Source organism: Neovison vison, chromosome 13 (genome assembly GCF_020171115.1).
Source record: "Neovison vison isolate M4711 chromosome 13, ASM_NN_V1, whole genome shotgun sequence".
NCBI lineage: Eukaryota > Metazoa > Chordata > Mammalia > Carnivora > Mustelidae > Neogale > Neogale vison.
The window spans coordinates 133,672,406-133,697,332 of NC_058103.1; the positions used below are offsets into that span (position 1 = coordinate 133,672,406).

The window sequence follows — 24,927 nt, forward strand, 5'->3', positions numbered from 1 at the left end:
TGCGTGAATCACGTTCCCCTCGTTGTCTGGAGCCTAGGGAGTATATGCTCACCCAGGGAACGTGCTCCAGCATTCTGAAAAAAACACACACCATCTTAAGAGTGATGGAGTGAGTAGGAGAAGACAGCCAAGACGACTGAGTCCAAGAACAGAATCTTGATATTGGGCTCTTTGAGACAACTCAAGTAGACAGCCGGAGTAGAGGGAGTTTATGGAGACTCATCTAAGCATCCTGCCCTGGGCAGTGTCTTACCAAGCTATTCACCGGGGGCTGCCCACCACTGGTCAGCTAGTCCCCCAGGTCGGGTTTTGTTGCCTGATTCACTGTTGGGTGGATCCCAGCCTTGCATGGGGCTCCCTCGGGTTATGAACCAACCTCTCCACCACAGAGGGCCACGGGAGGGAGGAAGAGGGTGAAGTCCAGTCCACACACACCATGAACCAGGCCTTCCCCAAGGCTGTCCCTCTCTTGGGACATTCTAGAACATTCTGTTTGTGGATGTTTCCCAATTTCCACCCATCTTTCTTTCTTTCTTTCTTTCTTTTTTTTTTTTAATTTATTTGACAGAGATCACAAGTAGGCAGAGAGGCAGGCAGAGAGAGGGGGAAGCAGGCTCCCCGCTGAGCAGAGAGCCCAATGTGGGGCTCAATTCCAGGACCCTGAGACCATGACCTGAGCCGAAGGCAGAGGCCCAACCCACTGAGCCCCCCAGGCACCCCTCCACCTATTCTTCTGTTATCCATTCTCTCACCCTTTAGCCACTCAGCTGATATTGATTGGATACCTGCCCTATGCCACACACCTTTCTAGGTGCTGGGAATTTAACAATAAACAACCCTAATCCAGTCCCATCTCCCGGGGCTCCTGTCTCCCATGCCAGGATAGAGTGGGAAAATCGTTCTTTCTCCTCCCTGTCCCCCGCCAATGTCCTTAAGACTGAAGACATTGTTTGTTTTATCAAGCAAGACAGACCTGCTGGTTCCCTTGGATTTCTCGGGGAGAAATCACTGTGGTCCTAAAGGTAGTATCCTCGGGACCACTGCAGGAGGGGCTAGGTGGAAAGGGCAGAGCCCAGGAATCCAGTTCCTCTGTGTACTCAGCGCCGTGGGTCATAGAAAACAAGGCAGCAGGAAGCAAGGCTTTCTGAGGCTCTCCCCCATGAATGACCTGGAAGAAGGTGGGCAGGAATCAAATCAAAGGAGAATTGACTGCACAAGAAGCCCAGCAGTCTGGAGCTGGGGAAGGAGGGGGGGTGGGTGAGGGTAGGCTTCGTGATAAGCTTCGGGCACGGCAGGCCGAGTGCTTGAACTCAGACTGGGGGCACCAACTGCAGAGCCCTCCCCAGCCCAGCCCAGCCCAGCACGAATGCAGCCTTGAAAGGGGTTCACAGTGGGACCCACAATGAAAACTTTGGAAATATCAACAACAGTAAACCTTCGGGGAGGGAAGCAAAATAAACCGGGTCTAACACTAGGAAGGTCTGCAGGCCCTTTAAGGACGAATGAAGAGGGCTTTGTACACCTCAGCAAAGACCCATTGTGGGCGGCAGAGAATGGGGACTTTTGTCTCTGCCTGCATCCCCATGAAAACGCTGGTGGCCAGCAAATCACCTCTTCTTTGCTTCTGAACTGGCTCCCCACCCCTTCCAACAACTCGAACCTTACAGAAGGCTTTTTTTCTTCTAAAGACTCAAAAGCCTTCATAATACCCTGCTGGGTCCCTCCCCACATGAGGAGGGTTTCTGGAGCCATTGCCCAGAGCCGGCGGGCGGGGGTCAGGGGTAAGGTAGGCGGAGGGTCCCACCACAGTGCTGTTCTTTGCATGCTGTGGTCACGTTCTTCAGGCCGGGTGAACAGGACACCTGTGGACCTGCCCCACCCGGGTCTGAGGGCACTTGACATTTCCTCCCTCCAGGCTTGCTGGAGGGCCACAGAGCTCCCCGCATGGCTCTCCATCGCAGGCCCCAGGGTCAGGATGCGGGGATTGCGGGGGACGTGGGGGAAGATAGGGTGGCCCACCGCAGAGGCCAAGAGGGAGGGAAGCCGCAAAGGTTTGCAGAAAAGGGCCCATCCCGTCCCCACTGAGGGACAGCCGCACCCCGTGGCGCTAAGCTCACAGATCCATCCTGTTCCACCAAGGCACACAGGGAATCCTCTCCAGCCTTCTTGCTTAATTCCCTTCTCATCATCACTGCCTGGTGGCAGCTTCCCTCGTGCCTTTGGCGCCCCATCCTGCGTTGCTTGGTCCTCTACCGTGGGAATCAGGAGAGATGGCGAGCCCCAGGATCATGACCGCCGTTGCAGGGGAGTGCCCTAAAGAACTGTGTCCTCAGTTTCTCTCTTGCCATCACACCCTGCTCGGCTCGTGCATCTGGGGCCCCAGATGGGTCTCCCTCTTCCTCAGGCTGCCCTTGGAGTCATCAGACCCTCGGACGCTGGAGCCCAGGGCCAGGCTCAGCTCTCAGTCGTAGTGCCATTGCCTTGGGGTGGACAGTCTTTCTAGCCCTGGTAGCCCCACCACTCTCTCGGGAAGCTTCTCCCGCCCCTCCTAGGCTGTGATGCCCTGACACAGGCTCTTAGGGGACTGCATTGGGTTGACAAGGGATCTCTCTGGGTGAATGACAATGCTTGTTTCTTTAAGGTCTGTGCCACCCGGAGTGTGGGGACAAGGGCTGTGACGGCCCCAAAGCAGACCAGTGCTTGAACTGTGTCCACTTCAGCTTGGGGAGCGCGAAGACCAGCAGGTAAAGGGTTAGGGCTTCTGACCGCATGTCCTGGAGCCCCTCAGAGGGCCACCAAGGTGACCTGTTTCCCGCTGTGCTCTTAGTCCCCCCACAGCCTGGTACCCTCCTTACGACATCATGTCATACCATCTCCCCCAAAAAAGGAAATCCCACAGAGATTGACTACTTTGGAATTGTATAAGTTTTAGTAACTTTTTGTCCTCATCACACAAGTAATTCATGCCCATGACAGAGAAATTACAGGGTGTGTGGCCTTAAGGTATCTGTGCTCATAAACCATCTTCTAGCCATTTTGTTAAACAGAAATGGGTCAGACTGAGTGGACCAAGGCTGACTGCTTGGGAACTAGAGACAAATGTCATTTTAGAAGCCAGTACTGTTCAAAAAGCACCACGGGCCAGGTCTGGGGAGCTCCCACCCCCCGAGGGTCCAGTCACCGGCCATGCAAGGCTACGGACGTGACCCGCATGGGCTCCTCGAGCTCCCAGACGCAGACACACTCACCCTGCGCCGGGCAAAAGCAGTGAGCCTGCTTGCTGTCTTTGCTCACTGCCCGTGAGACTAGCTCCCCAAGGGAGGGTGGTGAGGTTGCACCAGAGCTAAAAATTGCAAAAGTTAAATGCCATTGCCCAGGTGCCACTGAACACCTCTTCTGGGGAGACTGAAAGGCAAGCCTTCCTGGGTTCTGATCCAAGTCCAGGACCCTCTCCTGCGTACTTAGGGACCTCTCTGCTGGGCTCGCCAAGTCCATGGGCATTCAGGGTTTAACCTTCACCCCAGGGCCTTTGTTTCTCTCCAAGTTTTGCTGACTTGGGGGATGGAGGGACAGCTAGAATTTCCTCTCCAGCTAGGCGCTCTGCCTTAGCAGGACCCAGCAGGCCGCAGACTTGCAGGGCGGTGGTGGGGTCGGGTGGGAAATGTCCTCTGTGGCTCCTGTCCCCACAGGAAGTGCGTGAGCGTGTGCCCTCTGGGCTACTTTGGGGACACAACAGCAAGACGCTGTCGCCGGTGCTACAAGGGGTGTGAGACCTGTTCGGGCAGGAGCCCAACCCAGTGCCTGTCCTGCCGCCGCGGGTTCTATCACCATCAGGAGATGAACACCTGTGTGACATTCTGTCCTGCTGGATTTTATGCTGATGAAAGTAAGTGCATATCTGTGTGCACAGGAATGATGAGTCAGTCCTTCCCCACTGACCACCCCCAACCCTGGACTGGGGTCCCCTCTCCTGGGAGAATTTCCCCAGGGAATCTGGCACCAGCTTTTGGACCTGGTAGTTGACATTGGGAAAAAGCCCTGGCTAGGAAGAGCTGCTGAGTTGAAATCAGGATTCGAGTACGGGCAGAAGGTTTTCAGTCCTTCAAAAACAAAGAGGAGCCTCCTGGCCAGCATTAATTGGGCTCAGAAGAGGTGGGTTAGTCTTTGCGGCCCATCTTACAGGTAGTGGCCACACCCCTAAGAGGGGGGTGATGCTTTCCTGGTCTTGCAGATGGGGGAACAAAGCTGAGAGGTGGCACCAGGCCCACATCTAGTAATGGCACAGGTGGGACTTGAACTCAGAGCCACGAAACCAGGTGTCCTGCCATTCCACCAGGCCCAGGAAGGTGGGTGGATGGGCGGTGCCCTGGGGCCCAGGTTCCCATGTTCCCATGCCAGGGTTTCACCAGTGCACGTCACCCCAGAAGAGGCAAAAGACAAGGTCTGGGTTAAACAGACGGAGAATAGTTCTCAAGTTCAGAGAAGCTACCGTTTTGACGTTGTCGATTTGTGTAGGTCAAAACCTTCCCACAGAGGCCCTTGCTATGTGGGAGGGATCATTGACCCGGTTTGTGATGGCATGACGGTTCTTCCTCTGGAGAAGGAGCCAGGAAATCTTTATAGACGTAAAGCCATCCAAGAACCAGAATCCCTTTAAAGGAAAAAGCCATTCTCTCGCAAGATGCATTTCACAGCCTTTGCAAACACCTGCCCTGGGCTGCCAGCCAGAACCGTTTTCCTCCATCCCCACCCTGCTCCCAAGGCAAGAATGAGCCACCCTCGTTGACCCAGCGTCTTCCCTGAACACCTGCTGCATGTGTGTAATGCCCCTTGTGGGGAGGCACAGACGTGTAGCAAGCAGCCCTGAGCTTCCAGGCCTAGACGCCAGGTGGCGATGATGAGGCGCCGGGAGAAAAGACCAGATCAGAACAGGCGGACGTTCCCGGTGTTTGCCAGGACCCAGCATTTCCCCAGGAGGTGTGCTGGGTGTCCTAGATGTATGTCTTAGTCTTTGTAACTACCAAGTTTTTGATAAGGTCCCCTATGAAGGCACCAGAGGGCAGCTCTGAGGCCTCTTTAGGCTCCAACTCTGTCATTTTGCAAACCACCCCGCCCCCCCCCACCCGCCGGCCTCCTCCAAAGCCTCGAGGTTGTGCAAGAGCTTTAATTTATTCCAGAAGGGAGAGGAGAGAGACCTGTGATCCCACAGGGGGGCCTGCAGTCTGGACATGGCCTCTGGCTCTTTGATCACTCCATCACCGCTCCTGGGGACTGACATGGGGGACACGCTCTTCTACCAAGCCCGCTTTGAAATGCCAGAATCTTCTTTGCCCAGGATTGATTCACGTCTCTGCTTCTTTTCTTCTCCTCATCTTCTTTTTCTCCAGGTCAGAAGAATTGCCTGAAATGCCACCCAAGCTGTAAAAAGTGCGTTGATGAACCAGAAAAATGTACTGTGTGTAAAGAAGGATTCAGGTAAGCCCGTCCCTTCAGACCCGAGTGTCAGAAACAGAGTGTGTTATGCTTTTTTGTTGTTTGTTTCTGTCACTGGCTTACCAAGTTTGGGCAACTTTTTCCTAAAAGATAAAAGCAGAGGCCCAAAGCCCTTGAGGGTAAAGATTCTGAGTCCTAGGAACCAGAGTTCCACTTGGAGACTGATGTTTAAAAACAGAATGTTAGGGGGCGCCGGGGTGGCTCTGTCGGTTAAGCATCTGCCTTCCGGTTCAGGTCAAGATCCCGGGATCCGGGGCGCCTGGGTGGCTCAGTGGGTTAAGCCGCTGCCTTCGGCTCAGGTCATGATCTCAGGGTCCTGGGATCGAGTCCCGCATCGGGCTCTCTGCTTAGCGGGGAGCCTGCTTCCCTCTCTCTCTCTCTGCCTGCCTCTCTGCCTACTTGTGATTTCTCTCTGTCAAATAAATAAATAAAATCTTTAAAAAAAAGGATCTCGGGATCCTGGGAGGAAGCCCTGTATGGGACTCCTTGCTCAGCGGAAGTCTGCTTCTCACTCTGCCTCTGACCCTCTGGCTCCTTGTGCTCACTCTCTCTCTCTCCCCAAATAAATAAATAGAAATCTTTAAAAAATAAATAAAATAAAATAATAAAATAAAAAGTTAGGGGAAAGGTAAAATCTCTACCTTTTATGCAGTACTTGGGGAACTGGTGAGGGCACCCCTACCATATAAAGTGGGCTGGCTGCTGGAAAGGTAAGGAGCTGCCATCTTTAGGCACCAGTAAGGGTATCCACTCCCATGCCTCTCCCAGTCTGGGCAAGGGCTTGGGGAGCATTGCAAAGTCCACCCTCCCTCCTCTCCATTCTCTGCCTTTTCTCTCTCTCTTTTCATTCTTTTTTTTTTTTTTCCCAGCTCTAGTATCTGCTTCCTGCTCTGGGAGCTTGCCTCCAGAGGATGCTTTTTTAGATTCCTGGTTTTCCCTCTCCCACCGAGCTCAGCACACATCTGCTGTAAAAACATTTTGCTGAGTTAATGATTTTTATTGGAATCTATTGAAATGTTTGTTTAGCCCATTGAATGCAACCACATTGCATTGAATGCAACCAAATATACATTACCTGTTCCTCCAAGTTACTGTCAAGCTTAGGAAACATTCCATTGGAAACTGTGTAAACACTCCCATAGTCCAGGGACTAGAAGAACCAGGGTCTGCACGTTATGGAAGAAAGGGAAGCATGGAGGGGGGGATCGGTGCTTCCCCCTCTGCAGTATGGCCAAGGAATCATGGGGGTTCCCGTTAAAATGCAGATTCTGACCTCGCAGCTCCCAGGAGAGGCCTGGGCTCGGCATTTCTAACAGGCTCCCAGGTGAGGGAGGGTGTTGCCAGGACTGGGATTCACCAGTAGAGCTGAATGCTTCTGGAGTATGTACTGATAAGAAAAATTTTACAAGCCCTTGTTCCAGGTGCTGTCACCAATAATGCCTCATTTAAATCTTCACAGCAACCTAGGATGTGGGTATTATTTTTTTTAAGATTTTACTTATTTGTTTGAGAGAGAGAGAGATAGAGAGAGCATAAGCAGTGGGAGGAGCAGAGGGATAAGCAGGCTCCCTGCTCAGCGGGAAGTGTGATGTGGGCTTCGCCATCCCAAGACCCTGAGATCAGGACCTGAGCCCAAGGCAGATGCTTAACTGATTGAGCCACCCAGACGCCCCTAGGATATTGATGATACTGCTCCCATTTTACTCACTGGGGAGTTCGCCCAGGAAGTCCTGCCTTCATGAGGTTTCCCTTAGCCTGCCTTTACTCTTCCAGATCAGGAAGAGGAAGATCAGGAGAGATGAGGGTCCACGGCCTAAGCTCCCGGGAGTCCGGGGAGAGGAAAGGGAAGCAGGACCCCCAGAGTCACACATCACACCTGTGTTCCCTCGGACGAGGCAGGATTAACAGTGGAAGGATGAAGTGGTCAAGGAAGGAGGTCCCCAAAGGGAGCAGTGGCGTTGAGCTGGTGGCCACAGCTGGGGGGTCTGGAACAGGGAGCTATGCTAATCATCTCCCACCTGGGCTGGGCTGGGCTGACACCCAGGCAGGTGTCAGCAGTTGGGGACTGCGGGGGAGGCTCTGTGGGTCCAATTCCTTAGAACTTGCTTCCTGCCTTGGGAGCACTGGAGGACTCCCAGGGAAAGAGGAGGTCAGCTGCTCAGGTGAGGAACAGAGTCATGGACAGAAAGTCCCTGCCAAGGAGGAACCACACGGACGGAAGCAGCGGTTCCTGGCGTGACAAGCATTCAGAGGGGCACGCAAACTCGGAAAACATCGTCAGCCATAATCCACAGAAAGCTTCCTTTTATTGCCCAATATCCTTTTAAGCTGTGGCTTCAAATCATCGCTGTCACGTTAAAGCAGTGAGAGCCGCCGAGCTGCTGATTCGCGGCCATCCATCTCTTTAGGGGATAAATGCAGGAAGCCTTCGAGGGGAGACATCAGTTACTAAGCACTTGATTTAACTGCCAGTCTCGGGCGCCCTGGAGTCCCGCCGTGGATGCAGGGAGGCTTCCGGACCCCTTGGCTTCTCCCCACGAAACATAGGATTCTCTGAATCTCGCCAACATGCCAGAGCCCTTGTCCCCTGTGCCTGGTGGCACACAGCTTACAGTGTGCACATCCAACACAGTGTAATCTTGCGAAGTGAGGAAATCCCCATAGCAGACACACTACCGTGTGCCAGACAGCCGTGGCAGGTCTCGCGAGCCTTGGCTCATCTAATTTAAGCTAAGCTTGTCCCAGTGCATAGGAGAAGAGACAGGTGAGGGGACAGCCGATGCTGGCTTACCCCGGGTCGCGGTGGCAGAGCTAGGAAGTGGCCAGGGCAGGGTCCCAGAGTGGGCGGTCCAGCTCGAGAGACGATTCCAGAATCCACACACTTGGCTGCATGACGAGGTGAGACAGGGAGGCAGGAACCGTATCAGGTGGGGCCTGTCCAGTCCCAGGAGTGGATTTTATGTCCAGATCCTCACGAGGCCCCGAAGGTTTCAAGCAAGGCAGAGGCAGGCGTAGGTCGGGCTCTCAAAACCCATCTGGCCACCGCCACCCGAAGGTACACATCATCAGCACTCACACTTTGGCGCGGCGGGCTGGGACTGGCCAGACTGAGCCAGCCTGCCACCAGGGGGGACCCACACAAGCTCACTTTCTCCTCTCCAGGTTTGGCTTCCAGTTTGGTTCATGAGCCATCACAGACCAAGAGAGAGCCCAGGGACTCAGCCCCAGGGATTTGGGGAAGGAGCCTGGGGCTTCCGGCAGGGGTGGGGGGGCGGGTCTGGGGCATCCCTTCCTGGGGGACCTCGGGCTGGCTTCGGACCACTCTTTCCCTGCTTTCATTAACTTGGAACCTCAAGCGGCATAAAGAGCCATGCTTTAGCAAGTTTCCTTTCCTCTCATGAAAGGTGATTGAGAGATTGTAATTTCATTAGAATTTTAGAAGGCGGGGGGCGCCTGGGTGGCTCAGATGGTTAAGCAGCTGCCTTTGGCCTTGGTCATGATCTCAGGGTTCTGGAATCCAGCCCCGCATCACATTGGGCTCCCTGCTCAGCAGGAAGCCTGCTTCTCCCTTTCTCTCTGCCTACCTCTGCCTACCTGTGATCTCTCTCTCTATCTGTCAAATAAAGAAATAAAATCTTAAAAAAAAAAATTGGGGAGGGATATGAAAACACACTTTTTTTTTTCTTTCAACAGTTTTGCGCGGGGCAGCTGCATTCCAGACTGTGAACCGGGTACCTACTTTGATTCTGAGCTAATCAGATGTGGGGAATGCCATCACACCTGCCAGACCTGTGTGGGTGAGTTCACCGCCTGCAGAGGGGCCTCGATTTCGCTATGCCAGACGGTTGGAGCCTGGGTCACTGACTCTGGGTGAACTGTCTCGAAGCTAGGAAAACCCTAAGACTCCCTGGGCTTCACTGGGTATTGCAACATTCAATCACAGGGGCCCTCGCCGAGGATGGGGTTGGGAGAAGAGGGGGAAATTAGTGTTTAATGGGTACAGAGTTTCAGCTGGAGGAGTTGAAAGAGTTCTGGAAATGGATGGTGGGGACGGTATTTCATGCCACTGAACCATACCCTTAGAAATGGTTACTATGGGAAATTTGATGTTCTGTTCCTTTCTTTTGCTATTTTAAAAATTCAAAATAAAGAAAACCCGTTAGACCTCAGTTTGAGTGAGCCAGCCTGGATCTCCCGGCATGAGAAGCCCAGCCAGGCTGTGGATGCTCTGGGGGCTGGGGAGGGATGCTAAGTCCTCGGGAACTGCTCTTTGCCTGGGGCCCGGCCCTCCCCTCGAAAAGGCAAGACTATAAATTCAGCTTCAGAGAAGAGGGGGCAGAAAGTGAAGGAGGCTTTCTCAAAACACAGCCTGCCTTCCTGGTACCTAGTTTCTCTTATTTTGAACATTTTATTCAAAGAGGAAAAGGCTTCTATAAACAACTTTATGTGTATTATAATTCCCCACAAAGATGATAGCACAGATGTCTCCCAGGCACTGTTTTTATGCAGAAAAGCCGAGAATGGGTTCGTTTTATGGGGTTTTCTGTTGCAGAGTTATTTGCACTAGATGTTGAAGTACATTATGAGTTTGTGGGCTCGGATACACTTCAGGTTAAGTCTTCTCCTCCCGACCCGGCCCTTAGCAGGAGCGGCACAGCCCCCACTTCCCACCCCGCACCGCACCCCCCAGCAGCCACGGGAGCTCCGTGTGGGCATCAGCTGTGCTCTCCAGGTGTGGACGCGCCACAAGAAGCTGGGCTATGATCAAGGCCAGCACCCCAAAGCCTACAGGGGATGTGTCCTCGGGGGACAACCCCACAGCAGCGGGAGCTCGGCATGTGGAAGTATCCTCCACCCTCGACCCGACCCCCCGCAGTTCAGCTTTTTTTTCCTACCCATTTGCTCTCTTATTTTTTGGCTCTCATGTTTATTCTTTGTTTTCTTTGTCTCCTCGTTTAGTCCAGGTTGATTAAGGAGCATTGCCGATGTCACTTATTGAGATTTCATAGTCACCCGTAATCCATAAAATTCAGAAATGTGCCTTTACACCGCTTTTGATTTCAATAATTCGATTTACTTTTCTTTCTCCGCGTCCCCAGACTGCCTGTTGGCAAACAGCTTTGTAGAGATGCTCATAGTTTCTCTCATCTCAACAGGGTGACTTCTCTGTCCCTTCAGGCATTGAATTCAATGGCGTGCAGGGCTAAGGCTGTCTGGTGGTGGGAGGGGGTGTCTCTCTACCTGCATGTGCCTGCCTGCCTGGCTTCTTTCTAAGCTCCTAAGATGCATGCATCCAATCCCTGGCAGCTGCTCGGGAGAGGACCTGCTTCTCTACTCTGAGTGGTCTAGAGGTTTCTTTGTTCCCTGTCAAATGTGAGTCTGTGTCTGGAAGTTGCTCTTCTCAGCTGTCAGCTCCCCTCCCCCTGGAGGCCCCTGGCCCACCTAGCCTTCCCCTCCCTGCCCCAACTCAGTGATCGCTGCTGCCCATCCCTGATACAGAGGCCTAAGCATGATCATGGGGAGGGTTGTGGTCAGGGACAAGTGCAGGGTGGGACATGGTGGCATCTGTCTCCACCCAGGGCTGGCAGTGCCCCAGGGCATGTGGACAAGCCTCTTGCTTATTCCTGGTGCAAATACTGAGAGTCCTGGTACAGAGGATGTGACCCCTTAGGGTTGCCTGCCAGCTGTGGGTTGCTATAGAGGACCAGGGAGGTGCCTGGCTCAGCTTGTTCCCAGTTGGGACATGGCCCATTGGTCAGGACTGCGCAGCTGGTAAAGCATATGCATGACAAGTTGAGCGGTGGTACCTCAGGTCCATGTGAGGGTCGGCCCCCACTCATGGGCCTCCCTTCCTCAAGCCCAAGTGAGAAGGACATGAAATAGCAGATCCCAGCTCCATGACAGCTGGAGAGAGAGATCGCAGAAGCAGGGAAAGTGTGTTATATGTTATACCCTTAATGGCACATTTTACCTGCGTTTGGAACAAGGACCCCACGTGTTCACTTTGTAGTAGACCCCACAAATGATATATTGGGTCCCGAGTAAGCAAACCCCATCTTAGGGTGAGGATCTGGGGGTGCTTTTCAAGTGTCTGAGACCTGCAGAGACTTGTGACTGCATGGAATCCTTAAGAGACTTTGGGTTCTAAAGTTCATAGATTGTGGTAATTGTGAAAATGGTCAGTCCTGAAAATTGGTGTTTAATCAGCTTTTTTATCATTGCGGCAAACTATCCTTATCAAGTTTGCCATCTTAACCGTTTTTAAGTGTATGCTTCCGTGGTATTAAGTACATTCACATCGTTCCTCTCCACCATCCATTGCCAGAACTACTTCCTCTTCCCCCTCTGAGTGTGCTTCATTCCCTTTAAAGTTTAGTAAATTGAACTTTTATCTAAATACAATTGACCTGTGGGGCACCTGGGTGGCTCAGTTGGTTGGGCGACTGCCTTCGGCTCAGGTCATGATCCCAGAGTCTGGGGATGAATTCCCGGTTGGGTTCCCAGCTCCATGGGGAGTCTCCTTCTCCCTCTGACCTTCTCCCCTCTCAGGCTCCCTCTCTCTCTCTCTCAAATAAATAAATAAAATCTTTAAAAATAAATAAATAAATGCAATTGACCCTTGAACAATGTGGGTTTGACCTGCATGGGTCCACGTAGACACTGATTTTTTTTTTCAATACATACAGTAGAGTAAATATATTTTCTCTTCCTTATGATTTTTTTAAAGGATTTTATTTATTTATTTGACAGAGAGATAACACAACTAGGCAGAGAGGCAGGCAGGGTGGGGGGAAGCAGGCTCCCCGCTGAGCAGAGAGCCCGATGTGGGGCTCGATTTCAGGACCCTGAGATCACGACCTGAGCTGAAGAGCTGAAGGCAGAGGCTTAACCCACTGAGCCACCCAGGCGCCCCTCCTTATTATTTTCTTAGTAACATTTTCTTTGTGTAGCTAAATTTATTCTAAGAATGTGGTATATAATATGTATAATGTACACAATATGTGGTAATTGTTTATGTTATCAGAAAGGCTTCTGACCAACAGTAGGCACTTAGTAGTTAAGTTTTGGGGGAATCCAAAGTTATATGCAGATTTTTGACATCACGGGGGATTGGTGCCCCAAACCCTGTTGGTCAAGGACAACTACACAAACACAAACGAGTGTTCTCTCCCACCACAGAAGCTCCTTAGGCATCAAGGACCCTAATGACTAAGGCAAGAGAATGTGGGTAACAGCGTTCAGCGGGGGAGGCCCCAGCAGGGACAGCCATAGGGACCGCACAGCTCCTGAGGTGCTGGGCTTCCAAGGGCCAAATGGCCAATGCCAGATGCTCCCTAAAGATAAGTGATGGCAGCGGGGGGCGGGGAGGCAAAGTACAGGAGCAGTCTTCCATCTAGAATGACATAATGGAACTGGACAGAAACCCTACACATCTGCAGGGCATTGTGGTGAAGGAAGGCAGATATCCCATGTGGACACTGTGGATGGGTGGGTGGTGTTCATTATGGAAACCCCCCCCCAAAGGCTCCTGCTTCTGCATCCCACTCTCAATGCTGGATGAGCTCAGAATTCCCTTCCAGGTGGAAAACTGTGGTTCTGAGCAATGAAACCAGCTGCCAGAGCACTGAAACTTGGGGCCAGTGGGACCACATAGCAGACCCCTGTCTGTAAGGGGGTCTTCCCTTGACACAGCCAAGAGGCCCCTTCTAAGTCCAGGAGCCACTCCAGGAAGAGAGCCAGAGGTTACTGCCTTAGCTGCCAGGCCTCGACCAAAGACCACAGCAGAATTAGAGGAGGAAGTTTAACAAGGGACTATGATCACCAAAAGCATCTAAGATGACTTTCTCCCCATGTTCAACCCCCTAAGCTATCAACCAGGGACCACCTTGATGCCTCTGACACCCCATCAAGGGCTCCTCAGCGACATTTGGCACAGAATAGACTCTGGAGCTTACTGTGTTAAATGAGTGACAGACAGACTGACAGACGGATAGCAGTTTCTTCATTCTGGACCAACATCTGCCGCAGGCTGATGAGTCCACTCGGGTTGAGCAGCAGGTTCTCCCTCTGGACTCTTGGTCTGTCCTTCTGAGCTTTGTTCTCTTGGGGTTGCCACTCCCCAATCCGTAAGCCCTTAGTTGTTTGCTCTCTGTGGTCAAAAATGGCCTGGTTGTCCACACCAACTGCCAGTCTACACCATCCCCCCCAAAATCTCTTCCTTCACTTTTCCCACTTCCTACATGTGGTCATCCCTCCCAGAGAAATAGGCGAGCGGTCAATGTGAGCCATTGATACAGTGTTACATTTCCTAGAGAAACAGGCAGAAATAAGGCTAATAGCCTATCCCATTTAACCCATTGTCCTTACGATATTATCATTTCAGCAAATAATGAACATAAAAAATCAGCACTTTTTCATGCTGTTGTTATGCGAAGCATTTGGAATCCAGTGTGTTATGGATTCCGCACTTACAGTAGGTCTCTGTTTGGTACAGACACACTTTAAGTGCTCCAAGCTATACAGGGCTGCCACCAGCAAAAAGAAGCAAGACCAAGGGCTCTTGGCAAGGAAACGTTTGGAGTCGGGGCCATCAGCTATGGCCCAGATGGTGGGAATTATGCTGAGCCTAGCTCATGCCTCCACGTCCCTCCCTGCAAAATGGGGATGTGGGCGAGGATGGCCTGGGGCAGGCAGAAAGTGGGCAGCTGGGAACCCTAGCTGCGGTGGTGGACGTGGGCCATCTGGACCATTCCCCAGGTCCCCAGGGCACCGTGCTAGGCCCGGAACATGGCCATGGGCAGGCCGTCCCTGACATCTGCTTCTGTCCCGTACCCCCACCAGGGCCCAGCAGAGAAGAATGTATTCACTGTGCGGCAAACTTCCACTTCCAAGACTGGAAATGTGTGCCGGCCTGTGGCGAAGGCTTCTACCCAGAGGAGATGCTGGGCTTGCCCCACAAAGTGTGCCGAAGGTACGCAGTCCTTTCAGATGGTCTTTCTGGCTCAGACCAGGATTGCTGGGGAATGAGTGGGGCTCCTGGGTGGCTCAGTTGCTTAAGCACCCCACTCTAGATTTTGACTCAGGTCATGATCTCAAGTTTGTGAGATCAAGCCCGCCCGTTGGGCTTAACACCAGCAAAGAGTCTGCTTGAGAGTCTCTCTCTCCCTCTCCCTTTACCCCTCTCCCTGCCCTTTCTCTTCTCTCAAATAAATAAATAAATGTAGGGGCTCCTGGGTGGCTCAGTCAGTTAGGCGTCTGCCTTTGGCTCAGGTCATGATCCCAGTCCTGGGAACGAGTTCCACATCAGGCTCCCTGCTCAGCGGGGAGCCTGTTTCTCTCTCTGCCTCTCTCCCTGCTTGTATGCTCTCTGTCTCAGTCTCTGACAAATAAATAAATAAATCTTTAAAAATAAATAAATACACTGGGTGTGGTGAAAAAATAATGAATACTGTTTTTCTGAAAATAAATAAATTGGAAAAAAAATAATCAGAAAAAAAATAAAAAATTAAAAAATTAAAAAAAAATAAAAATAAATAAATAAATCTTTTAAAAATAAACATAAAAAAAAAAAGATTGCTGGGGAACGGTGGTTCCCTGTGCCAGCAAAGGGAGCTTCCCTGGGGCTGGGGGAGGGTGCCACATCACATCACTGCAGAGGGAGCTGTAGGTACGGCGGGGGTACCAGAACCCATCTAGAGTGGAGGGACCCCTGTAGTTGGTGATTGCCAAGGTCACAGGTTTGATGGTGGCTTTCATTCCTTTGTTCATTTAATGAGTTTTGAGTGCCTGGAGCTCTGTCCCTGGGTCGGGGCATGAGGCAGAGTAACAAGGTGCCTGTCTGCCGATACTCATGCCGCCTTGGCAACCCCCACGGGAGCTCCTCCTGTGCTACAGCCCCAAATGCATTCACACTGGTGGTAATTAAGGAAACCATGGGTTGGGCTTCGTTTGTGGATTTTTATTTTCATTTTACATTAGATAGAGAAAATTTAGGTCCAGACCATGTTCTCATTCTAAAGCCATTCCCTACGCAGTCAGTGAATGTAGATTGTAACTCGCTCTCCTTTTCACGTGTGTCCGTGTAGTGCACCGTTCTTGTTTGATGGCTTCTAGCCCTGTAGTGTTCCTTACCTTTCTCATTGGACATGAGCAGTGGAAGAAGAAGCCATTTCTTGGGTGTCCTCTTGTCTTGCTGAATAGTTATTGCCTTTTCCTCAGGACTTTATAACCTAGATCCCCAGACAGTCAGGGCAGCCTTTGTTGTTCAGGGTGAGAGCAATAATGAGATGTTGCAAGGTGGCCTTGATGATGATGATGGTGGGGGTGGGGGAGGGGCCTTCCTTCTGAAATAAACTCAAAACTAGGGAGCCCTGGAGACACATAGTACAGCTGGGCTAGGGAGACCTTGCCCTGTCTTTCAGCTCACAGCTGGGAACCCACAATGGAATTGGCTCTCTGGGCTGTGTTTGAGAACTGCTCTGGGTTCTAATGTATTTTCTTAAAACAAAAACAAGCGGGGCACCTGGGTAGCTCAGTCAGTTAAGCATCTGCCTTTGGATCAGGTCAGGGTCCTGGGATCCTGGGATTGAGCCCTGAATCGTCTTCTCTGCTAGGCAGGAAGTCTGCTTCTCCTTCTGCCTCTGCATGTTGCTCCCCCTGCTTGTGCTTTCTCTCTTTTTGTCAAATAAGTGAATAAAATCTTTAAAAAAATAAACCAAAAACAAAACAAAAAAAATCAAATAAACAAAAGAATCTACAGTCACCCAATGAGAGACTACAAAGTCCTTGTGCTTTTTGGACTCCCAGTAGAAGTTCCCGAGGGGTTATGTATCTAGACAGGGGTCAGCCCCCTCGTTTGAGCTGGTTTGAAATAGGAATCTTGCCACCTTCACCCATCCTTGCTGAGTCCTGCGTAGCATCCTCAGCATGGGTGTCTGAAGTAAACCTTTCATTTTAACCAGCCCGCTGGTTCAACGATAATTACACTAAGTATGGCAGCCCAGGGAGAATGTGGAGTTAAACAGTGATAATCACTTCCATTTGTCAGACGCCCAGGATCCCACAGGATGCTGGGCATCCCCATGAGTGTGGTCACCCACACCCCACGGGGCACCCAGAAACTATGGCCTCCCCAGCCCAGGAGGTGGGAATTAGGCAGCCCCCTGACCCTGAGCCCCTCCTTGACATCAGAAGACAGCAGCATCTGGGTGCTCACCTCCACAGGAGGGAAAGCTTTCAGCTCCAGAAAAGAGTCCAGTGTTGGGGCTCATACAGCAGATATTGGAGATACACCCCCAGGGGAAGCCCCACACAAGGCACTGAGGGGGTGAAATGCCGGCCTTTCAGGAATCATCCGTCTTCAGAGTGCTGTGGCTCCAAACACCCCTTCTGTGTGGATTCCTCATGAAGGAAGAGCAGTCTTGGTCTGCTGGGTTGTGCAGGGCGTCTCCCCATTCAGGCTCCAGCAACTTTTAGGATTTGGCCTCCTGCAGGCCCCAGGGTGCTGCGTGGTGCCGGGCCTAGCCCCGGCTGGTGGGCCCTGGCTGCTCTGTGGGAAAGCCAGGCCAGGACTCAGGCCTGCCGGCTTGGCAGCCAAGAGGCCAAGAAGACCCACGAAGCGAGGCGCAAAGTGGAGAACAGTCCATGATGATCTCAGAGGAGGGGCTGGACACCCCCAAGGCGTAGTAAGAGGACCCAGAAGTGCAAGCAAGGACCTGTCCAAAGACAGCAATTCGCTGGGGTGCCTGCCTGAGGGGTAGCTGGCCTGTCATGCCCCCAGGCCTCCCCACTGTCCTCTGCTCCCTCCACCCCTCCTGGGTGACCAGCGGGGCAGAGACCATGCCTGCCTTCTGCTTTGTTCTGTGCTCAGACTGAAGCGTGACAAGACCAATGTCTGACGCCCACTGGGAACAGCCTAAAGGCGAAAGGAGAGAAGAGGACGTGGCCCCTGCATTGTTGCAGGGAGGAAGGGAAGAGGGGTACAGTGGGCAGGCCCACTTCCGGAGTCTCACAGGATGAAGTTGCCATGGTGTTTATGGGGGAAGTAGGTACCATAGAAAGTGACAGAATCAGAGGTGTTTGGAAGTTCCCCTGCCTAAGAGGACTGCCTGTGGGGCAGAAAGGTGGCCAAGAGGGTCTTTCAGAGAAGCAGGGGCCTCAAGGCCTTTGGTTTTGGTTTTGGTTTTTAAGACCTTATTTATTTATTTATTTTGACAGAGAGAGAAATCACAAGTAGGCAGAGAGGCAGGAGTGGGGGCAGGGAGTGAGCAGAGAGCCAAATGTGGGGCTCCATCCCAGGACCCTGAGATCATGACCTGAGCCAAAGGCAGAGGCTTAACCCACTGAGCCACACAGGCACCCCCCAAGGCTGTCATTGAGGGGTCCCTGGAGGGACATCATCCTTCCCTGGGAACAGCATGATGCTGGATTCTTCCCCTGAGCTGGGGCCTCTACAGCCAAGCCCAGTCTAGCCCACTCCTTGGCCTGGGCCTTGTGAGACCCCAAGCAGGGAGCTGCTCAGAACCTGCCCAGGATTCTCTGCCCGCGGGACTGGGAGGTACTGAATGGTGTTGTGTTAAGCTTCCGGGTTTGTCCGAGTCTGTTACACAGCCCTAGAAGAGGGATGCACCTGCATTCCCCCTGGGGGCTGGCAGGGAGACCCCTGAGCTTGGTGGAAGAAGTCTTTCTTCTTACCTTCTCCAGATACAAGCAGGTGGTTCTCTACCTTAGCCTGCCCCACTCACTGTTCCGTCGAAGCAGCCCTCAGCCACCGCCTGGGAGTGCTGACCCCAAGCCTTTGAGACCACTGACCTCTCACTGAGCAGTGAGGAGAGGCCCTAGTTCTGGTCCTAAGGGGCTGGTCGGGGGCCCTTAGGACCAGAACTAAAAGAAGCAGGGATCCCCGGGGGAAGTCATCCCTTGGACTGTGGTGTCGGGGTGTGTGGCTGAGTCACCCCCAAGGTGCGCACGACCGGGGCCAGACCCTAGCGGCTTCCCCAAGTGCATAGAAACAGGGTCCCACGCAGCAGGCCCCGCCCTACACCCCTGGTTGTCCAGCGGAAGGCCGCTTCGGGGAGAGGCCATCAACCGCCTCCAGGTTGTTGATGGCGTCTAGCTGCTGACGGGGCAGGTGGCATGAGTCCTCAGCAAAGAACTGCCCACACGGGGCAGAGGCCAGAGTCCTCGGAGCTGGGCACCCGCTCCACATGCCCCGCCCACTCCGCCTGAACGCCGCATGCCCCGCCCACCCCTCCTGGGTGCCGCATGCTCCGCCCACCCCTCCTGAGCTCCGCCTCCGGGGCGGTTCCACTTGCGGTGGGAATCCGCGGAGAAGGAGGGCGACAGGACCCAGGCACCAGGAGCTGGACTCAGAAAAGGCAGTGGGTGTGGCCCTGGGGCGGGGATGGCGAGCTCTTTCTCCTTCTTTTAGAGGGCCTGGTGGTGGGTAGTTCGGGCTTGGCAGGCCCTGTGGTCTCTCCTTCCCAGCTATTCAGTACTAACCCCGCAGAAGCAGCCACAGTGATCTATAGATGAGAAATGACTGTTCCAGTACAACTGCTGGATATGGCCTGCGAGCCGCTGTGTGCCACCCCGCTCACGGAGTCACGGTACTCTGCAGTAGAAAGAACCCCGGGTCCCATCTCAGGCAAGAACTGCAAGACCCACACCCTGCCCACCCGCCGTGAAGACCGCTCAGCCTCCTGGTCTGCAGCAGTCCCCCAGGCCTGCTCTGGGATTGGGTTTGCCACATCCCTGTCCCGGAGTCCCAACACTATAGCTCAGAGCTGGGCAGCTGCCCGGGGGTGCGTGTGCTGATGTTGCTTGAGGAGCCAGCTGTGGGGCAGGTGCCACAGTGTCCAAGAAAGTGTCCAGGTGAGCCACAGGGAATCCGTGAGCCACTAGGGCCTGGGCCCATCAGCCCCTGGCAGGCTTCTGCCCACTGGCCATGACCGTCTTCACGCGTCCTCAGGGCGATAGTGCAATCAGGTGGGTGGAGGAATGTGCAGACGCTTGTCTGGGGTTTCAGGCTGTCACAGTTGCAGGGCAGGCAAGAGGGTAGGGGGGCTCCGGGAGGGGTGCGTGCAGCGCCCGGGCCCCTTCCCGCGCAGCAGAATGAACCTGTGTCCTCCTGCAGGTGTGACGAGAGCTGCCTGAGCTGCGAAGGCTCCAGCAGGAACTGCAGCAGGTGTAAGACAGGCTTCACACTGCTGGGCAGCACGTGCATCACCAACCACACATGCAGCAACGGTGAGCACCCGCGGGGCTGCCCTTGGGGGAGCCCAGCTCGTGGCTTGTGGCCAAAAGAGAAAGGAAAAGGAGAGGCAGGCACAGCAGCCCTTCTGAAGGGTGGGCGGGCCATCCCTTTGGGTGACCATCGGGGACCCCTCTCATTCTCCCATCCCTTTACGCCTCTGTCATTGATCAGTGAGGCATCCTGGCCACAGGCTACTGCTGCTCTGTTTGTTGGGTGACTCTTAAAACTGATTTTGTGCTTGTACCGTTCCCACTCTCGTGCGGTGAGCCCCGGTGGCCTGAGTGTGGTGAGTTCTCTTAGGAGAGGCCTGATCTCAGGGCTCCAAGCCAGGGGGCCCAGAGGGTCTCAGCCTCAGAGCCCAGTGTCGTGGCCCGCACATCCCACAGGGAAGCCCTGCGTCTGAGCTGTGGGAGATCCCTGGTTCTCGAGGTCCCCTGGAGACCAGGGAGGGCCATGAAGACATAAACTCTGGGGGAGCCCGGAGTCCAGTTTGGGGATTCCAGGCAGAGGACTCTGGCCTGGAGATGTGGTGTGGCAGGGAAGATTCCATGCTCAGCTGGTCACCAGGAGGAACAGTGAGGGCCAGCTCTGGGCGCTATGAACTGGCTTACAAGAGAGGAACCTAGCGGTCCGATGGAGCCATTCCCGGCCCCGCCTGGCTGAGCAGAGACCCGGAATGTCCTGCAGATCTCAATGTGGCCTCCTTGCCTTGGTGTTTGCAGAATTGTGCGCTTTCAAAGACTAGGAAGCTCCCTCTTTAGGATGATACCCACGCAGGTTATAGTTCCAACCCGAGAAAGTGAGGTGGTCACAGGAGGGTCTTCCAGGTCCTGTCAGTGACCAGGCAGCTCCAAAAGTGAGCAGCCAGCTGGAATGGGCTGGCTTCCCTCCCTCTTCCCCTCCCCTTTCCATTAGCCTTGACAGCTCTCTCCTTCCTATCCCATTTGGTTTGGAGTGCTTCTAGGACACGGGAGCAGCTTCCCTGCCTGTCCCTTCCAGGCCTGTCCTCCTACCCCACCCCCATCCCACCCCCAGAGTCTTCCTACTAAGTTTCCCACCACTGCACTTAATCTGGAAAGACAGAGGCACAGGAACCCTGAGGCCCAGCTGGTGCACCCCTATCCACCTTCCTTGCAATCTCAAGTCCCCCACTTGTCTATACCCGCATGAACCCCTGTGAGCTAGGTGCCCCCTCTGCCATATTCAGGCTTCGCATTTCACGGGGAGGACAGTGAGGACCACTCTGGCTGCTGCCCCCACTTCCTCTGTGACCCCCATCCCCTCCCAGCCCATCATGGAGCCAGGGAAAGGGGATGGTTGGAACCATCTTAACAGGCCCCGAAGTCTGACATGTCCCCCCTTTCTCTTTCCTGGTGGGACCCCAGCCGATGAGACATTCTGTGAGATGGTGAAGTCCAACCGGCTCTGCGAACGGAAGCTGTTCATTCAGTTCTGCTGCCGCACGTGCCTCCTGGCTGGGTAGGGGCGCCCCAGCCGACTGCAGAGGGCGGGGCCCCTCCTGTCCATCTGTCCATCCGCCTTTTCTCCACACTGTCAGCCCAGGCCTGTTGCAGGGGTGCCCCGCGTCCAACAGCTTTATCTCCCTAGGAGCAAGGTCCTTCTGCAGCATCTCTGAGCACCCGGCCCCCATGGGCGGTGGGCCTCCAGGAGGTGTGCCTCTCCAACTCTGCTTGCTGGCTCCGTTCTTCTGGCAAACCCCAAGCGGGAACAACAGGAATTCTGGAAAACCCACAGCTCCAGCTTTGGAGCGGCTTCTGGGACCATAAGTTTACTGAAACTTCAAGACCAAAGCAGAAAGGCAAGATGCTTGGCTTCACCCATCACTTTTCTCCTCGTGCTCCCTGCAGCCTCAGTGAATCTCGCCCGCCAGGCCCTGGGCCCGTCTCCCTGTGCGGGGTGCCCAGCCGAGCACGCGCCTGCTCCCCCACCTGCCACAAAGCCGTCTGGGGACAGTCCGGTCAGACTGTAAATAGAATAGACACGGGGCCGTGAAATACATGACCACTGGGGATGGAGCATCTGTTTCTCCATAGTCAGCTACTTCTGGAACTGCCGCGAATGTCCTATTCCAAATCTGGATGGGAAGACCCTTCCTCTCTCCACCGCACTGTCCTATAGGCGAGCCGAGTGCCCCTCGTCACCCCGTCCTGTCATGTCGCCAGGAGCCTCCTACTCCGAGTGATCACCTCTCCCTGACGCAGAGCCTCCTGAAGACGGTTCCCGGGAGGCATCCTGGGGGCCAGCCACGAGGAGCCCCAGTGACTCACGCAATTCCTCTTACCAAAATGGAAACCCAGCCCACGAGTCGTTAATCTTATCACTGCCCATTTCGTGGAATTGCTTTTTTGAAATACACTTGGCCTCTGCTTGCTGGGAGACTTGTTCTGAAGGCGGTCGCTCCTGTGTCTGTGTGTACTATGAGCCTAATGACACGGTTGGATTTATTTCTGCCAAACCTGTGTAGGCATTTTATAAGCTACATGTTCTAATTTTTACCGAGTTAATTATTTTGACAAATATTTCATATATTTTCATTGAAATGCAGATCTGCTTGATCAATTCCCTTTAATATGGGAGTGACATTTGCCTTAAATTTTTTCGAGCTCGTTCTCCATTTGGTCCTGCTCCCCTCTTGGACTGTAATGCATTTGCCTTGTCCCCTAGGAGCTGGGGGAACCCAGCTGTTGTTTATTGAATCCACAACTTCAAAAGAGAAATCCACAAAGCAAATACAGTGTTAACCCTAAGTTAATAAAAGAGTTAACATCCCATGACCACGAAGTCCGTATTTCTTTCCAAGCACAAGAATGAATCGTGGGGGTTGACTGATTTGTGAAATGGCTTTATTTATGGTCTGGGACCTCTTTGATGTCATTAAGCAGAAAGTCTTCCGGCTTGAGCGAACTCCAGGCCCAGGGTGTCCTTTGGTAAATGACCTTCTTCGGGCCACAGAACCCTGGCTGGGTTCTAGGGGCTGAACTTAGCCATGCCCACCGCCTGTCAAGGGGGCGCCCTCCGCAGCCTGGACTATGTGCTTCTTCATTTATAGGTGTCGAGTGGGACTTAATTAGGTCACAGCTTGTCTTTTGCACAGTGACCGAAATCCCTGTACCCATGGGTTTTGCGCTACATGGAAGTTTTACCATGGCCTCCCTTTGAGCTCAGAAGCTTGTACTTGCTGGGAATCCCACAAATTTTTGGTGTCTATTTGCAGCCTTTATGGCTACACATAAAGGGAATACACCAACTAGAACTGACTTATGGAAAAACAAAAGTGGGTGAGGGGCCCTGTTTTAGGGATCCAGGGTTGGGGACACCTGGGTGGCTCAGTCAGTTAAGCATCTGCCTTCAGCTCAGATCATGATCCCAGTGTCCTGGGATTGAGTCCCACATCGGGCTCCCTGCTCAGTGGGGAGCCTGCTTCTCCCTCTCCCATTTCCCCTGCTTGTGCTCTTTCTATTAAATAATAATTTAAAAAAAAAATCCAGGGTTGACTCAGAATTTCAGGAATGGTGCTGCTAGGCCTTGGGACCCCTGGAACGCATTAACTGTGACCTGGACTCTCATTGCACTGTAGCCTGTCCTCCTTGCCTCTCCAGCTGATAGGACAAATGACAAGACCACCAACATCTCCCAAGCAAAACTGGTACAAATCAAGTTTTCTAGGCAAGCTTTCTGAATCTGCTTCTTGGCCCTGATTCTCTTGCTTTGCTTCAGTATTCATCCAGACCCATCTGCTATGGCCACAGGAACAGCTGATCTAGCAGGAGATGGCTGCAGCGAGCTTTCCAGCCAGAGGAGGGGGAACACCGGGTAGCTCTCAGAAGGCGGGGGTAGACCACAGAACCCAACGGCTGCCCACGATGAGCATGAATCAACCGGAGCTGTCAATGCAAGGCAACAAAGTAATGAGCGAGTGTTTGGGAGACAGTAACCAGGACTAGGGCAGAACATTGGTAAGGGTTCAACTTCCCCCAAGAGACAGGTATTGAATCAAAACCAGCAATTGCTAAGTACTTCTGGTGCAAGGTACTATTTTAGCCCCCTAGAGCTTTTTCCCCCTGCCGAGAGCTAGGGTCGAACATGTTTGGGACCAAATCAGGAATAACTTCCTTTTATTCCCAAGGGACACTAAGTAGGAGAAGCCAACCAGGCAGCCTCGGAGCTCATGTCCCCTTTTAGTAGTGGCTGGGCCAGCCAGTCCTGGGGTTGCTGAGGGTAGTGGCAAGCTGAGAAGCTGTTCACAAAGTCCTCAGGACAAAACACCACCTTGTTGAAAAGGATCGACCACAGAAAATGCCTGTTCACACATGGCCCAACTTTAACGATACTTGGACTCAGCAGGGGCAGGACATATTAGTGAATTTTGTTTTATGTGATAAAGTCATAAATCGTCTCCCCTAAATCTGTTGTTTCATGGACTGAGGCTCATAGAGGTAAAGTGACTTGTTTGGGCCACACACTAGCGAGGTGCCTCCCTTCCTGTCTCTAGGGAGGGAGGCTGGCTTTTTGTAGGAGGAGGAATTAATTTTGCAGTTGGTCAAATCCAGCCATGATGCATTTGTTTTAACCTGGCTTTATTTCCAGGAGATGATAGTTTTCTGACCTTGTCCCCAAATTCTCTGGCACCTCACAGTGGTCCCCATGGGCTCATCTCCACCCCTCCCAGGCCACTGCAGATACGATACTTTGTAACTCTTGAAAGGGTTGGGGCAAGCTGCACTTTTTACAGAAGATATACCTATAATGGAAAGGGGAGGAACTGAACTTTAAAGAATCAGGCAATATGGTGTAAATGGGGGCAGCCTAGAGTGCACTTGAATTTGGAGAGACTGCCCTCCACTGCATTTGAATCACCATCACATGGCTAAAGAGGGCTGTATGCTTCAATGCTTAAGGTATAATGGGGCCCCTCAGAGCAGGTGAGGGGTGGAGGTCCAGATCCAAGGACAGAAAGGGAAGGAAGTGGAGTAGTGAAGCAGAAAGGACATGTTAATGAAAACAAACAGGGATAATGGAAACCAAGGCCATTCTCCAGCATCTTAACATTCTGCCCATTAGGCTGGGAGGCATCTGGGTTCTGGCTACTGTGGGAAAGGAGTCTGTATCCTACCCCAGTCTTTTCTGCTACTTTCTTTCCTTCAACCCAGGCCTCATCC

At 53.0% G+C, this 24,927-nt stretch overlaps 1 protein-coding gene across 2 annotated transcripts in view; it reads left to right on the forward strand.

Annotated features, from left to right (window-relative positions):
• The window catches only part of PCSK6 (proprotein convertase subtilisin/kexin type 6), a 189,835-nt gene extending 167,293 nt beyond the window's left edge, over window positions 1-22,542 (forward strand). For both annotated transcript variants that reach the window (XM_044232007.1, XM_044232008.1), the window contains 7 exons: window positions 2,642-2,744; window positions 3,690-3,886; window positions 5,388-5,475; window positions 9,187-9,290; window positions 14,335-14,464; window positions 19,628-19,740; window positions 21,133-22,542. In XM_044232007.1, coding sequence (XP_044087942.1) covers window positions 2,642-2,744; window positions 3,690-3,886; window positions 5,388-5,475; window positions 9,187-9,290; window positions 14,335-14,464; window positions 19,628-19,740; window positions 21,133-21,230 — 833 coding nt within the window. In that variant the 3' untranslated portion in view covers window positions 21,231-22,542. The remainder of the gene's footprint in view (window positions 1-2,641; window positions 2,745-3,689; window positions 3,887-5,387; window positions 5,476-9,186; window positions 9,291-14,334; window positions 14,465-19,627; window positions 19,741-21,132) is intronic.
• Window positions 22,543-24,927: the final 2,385 nt, after the last annotated feature.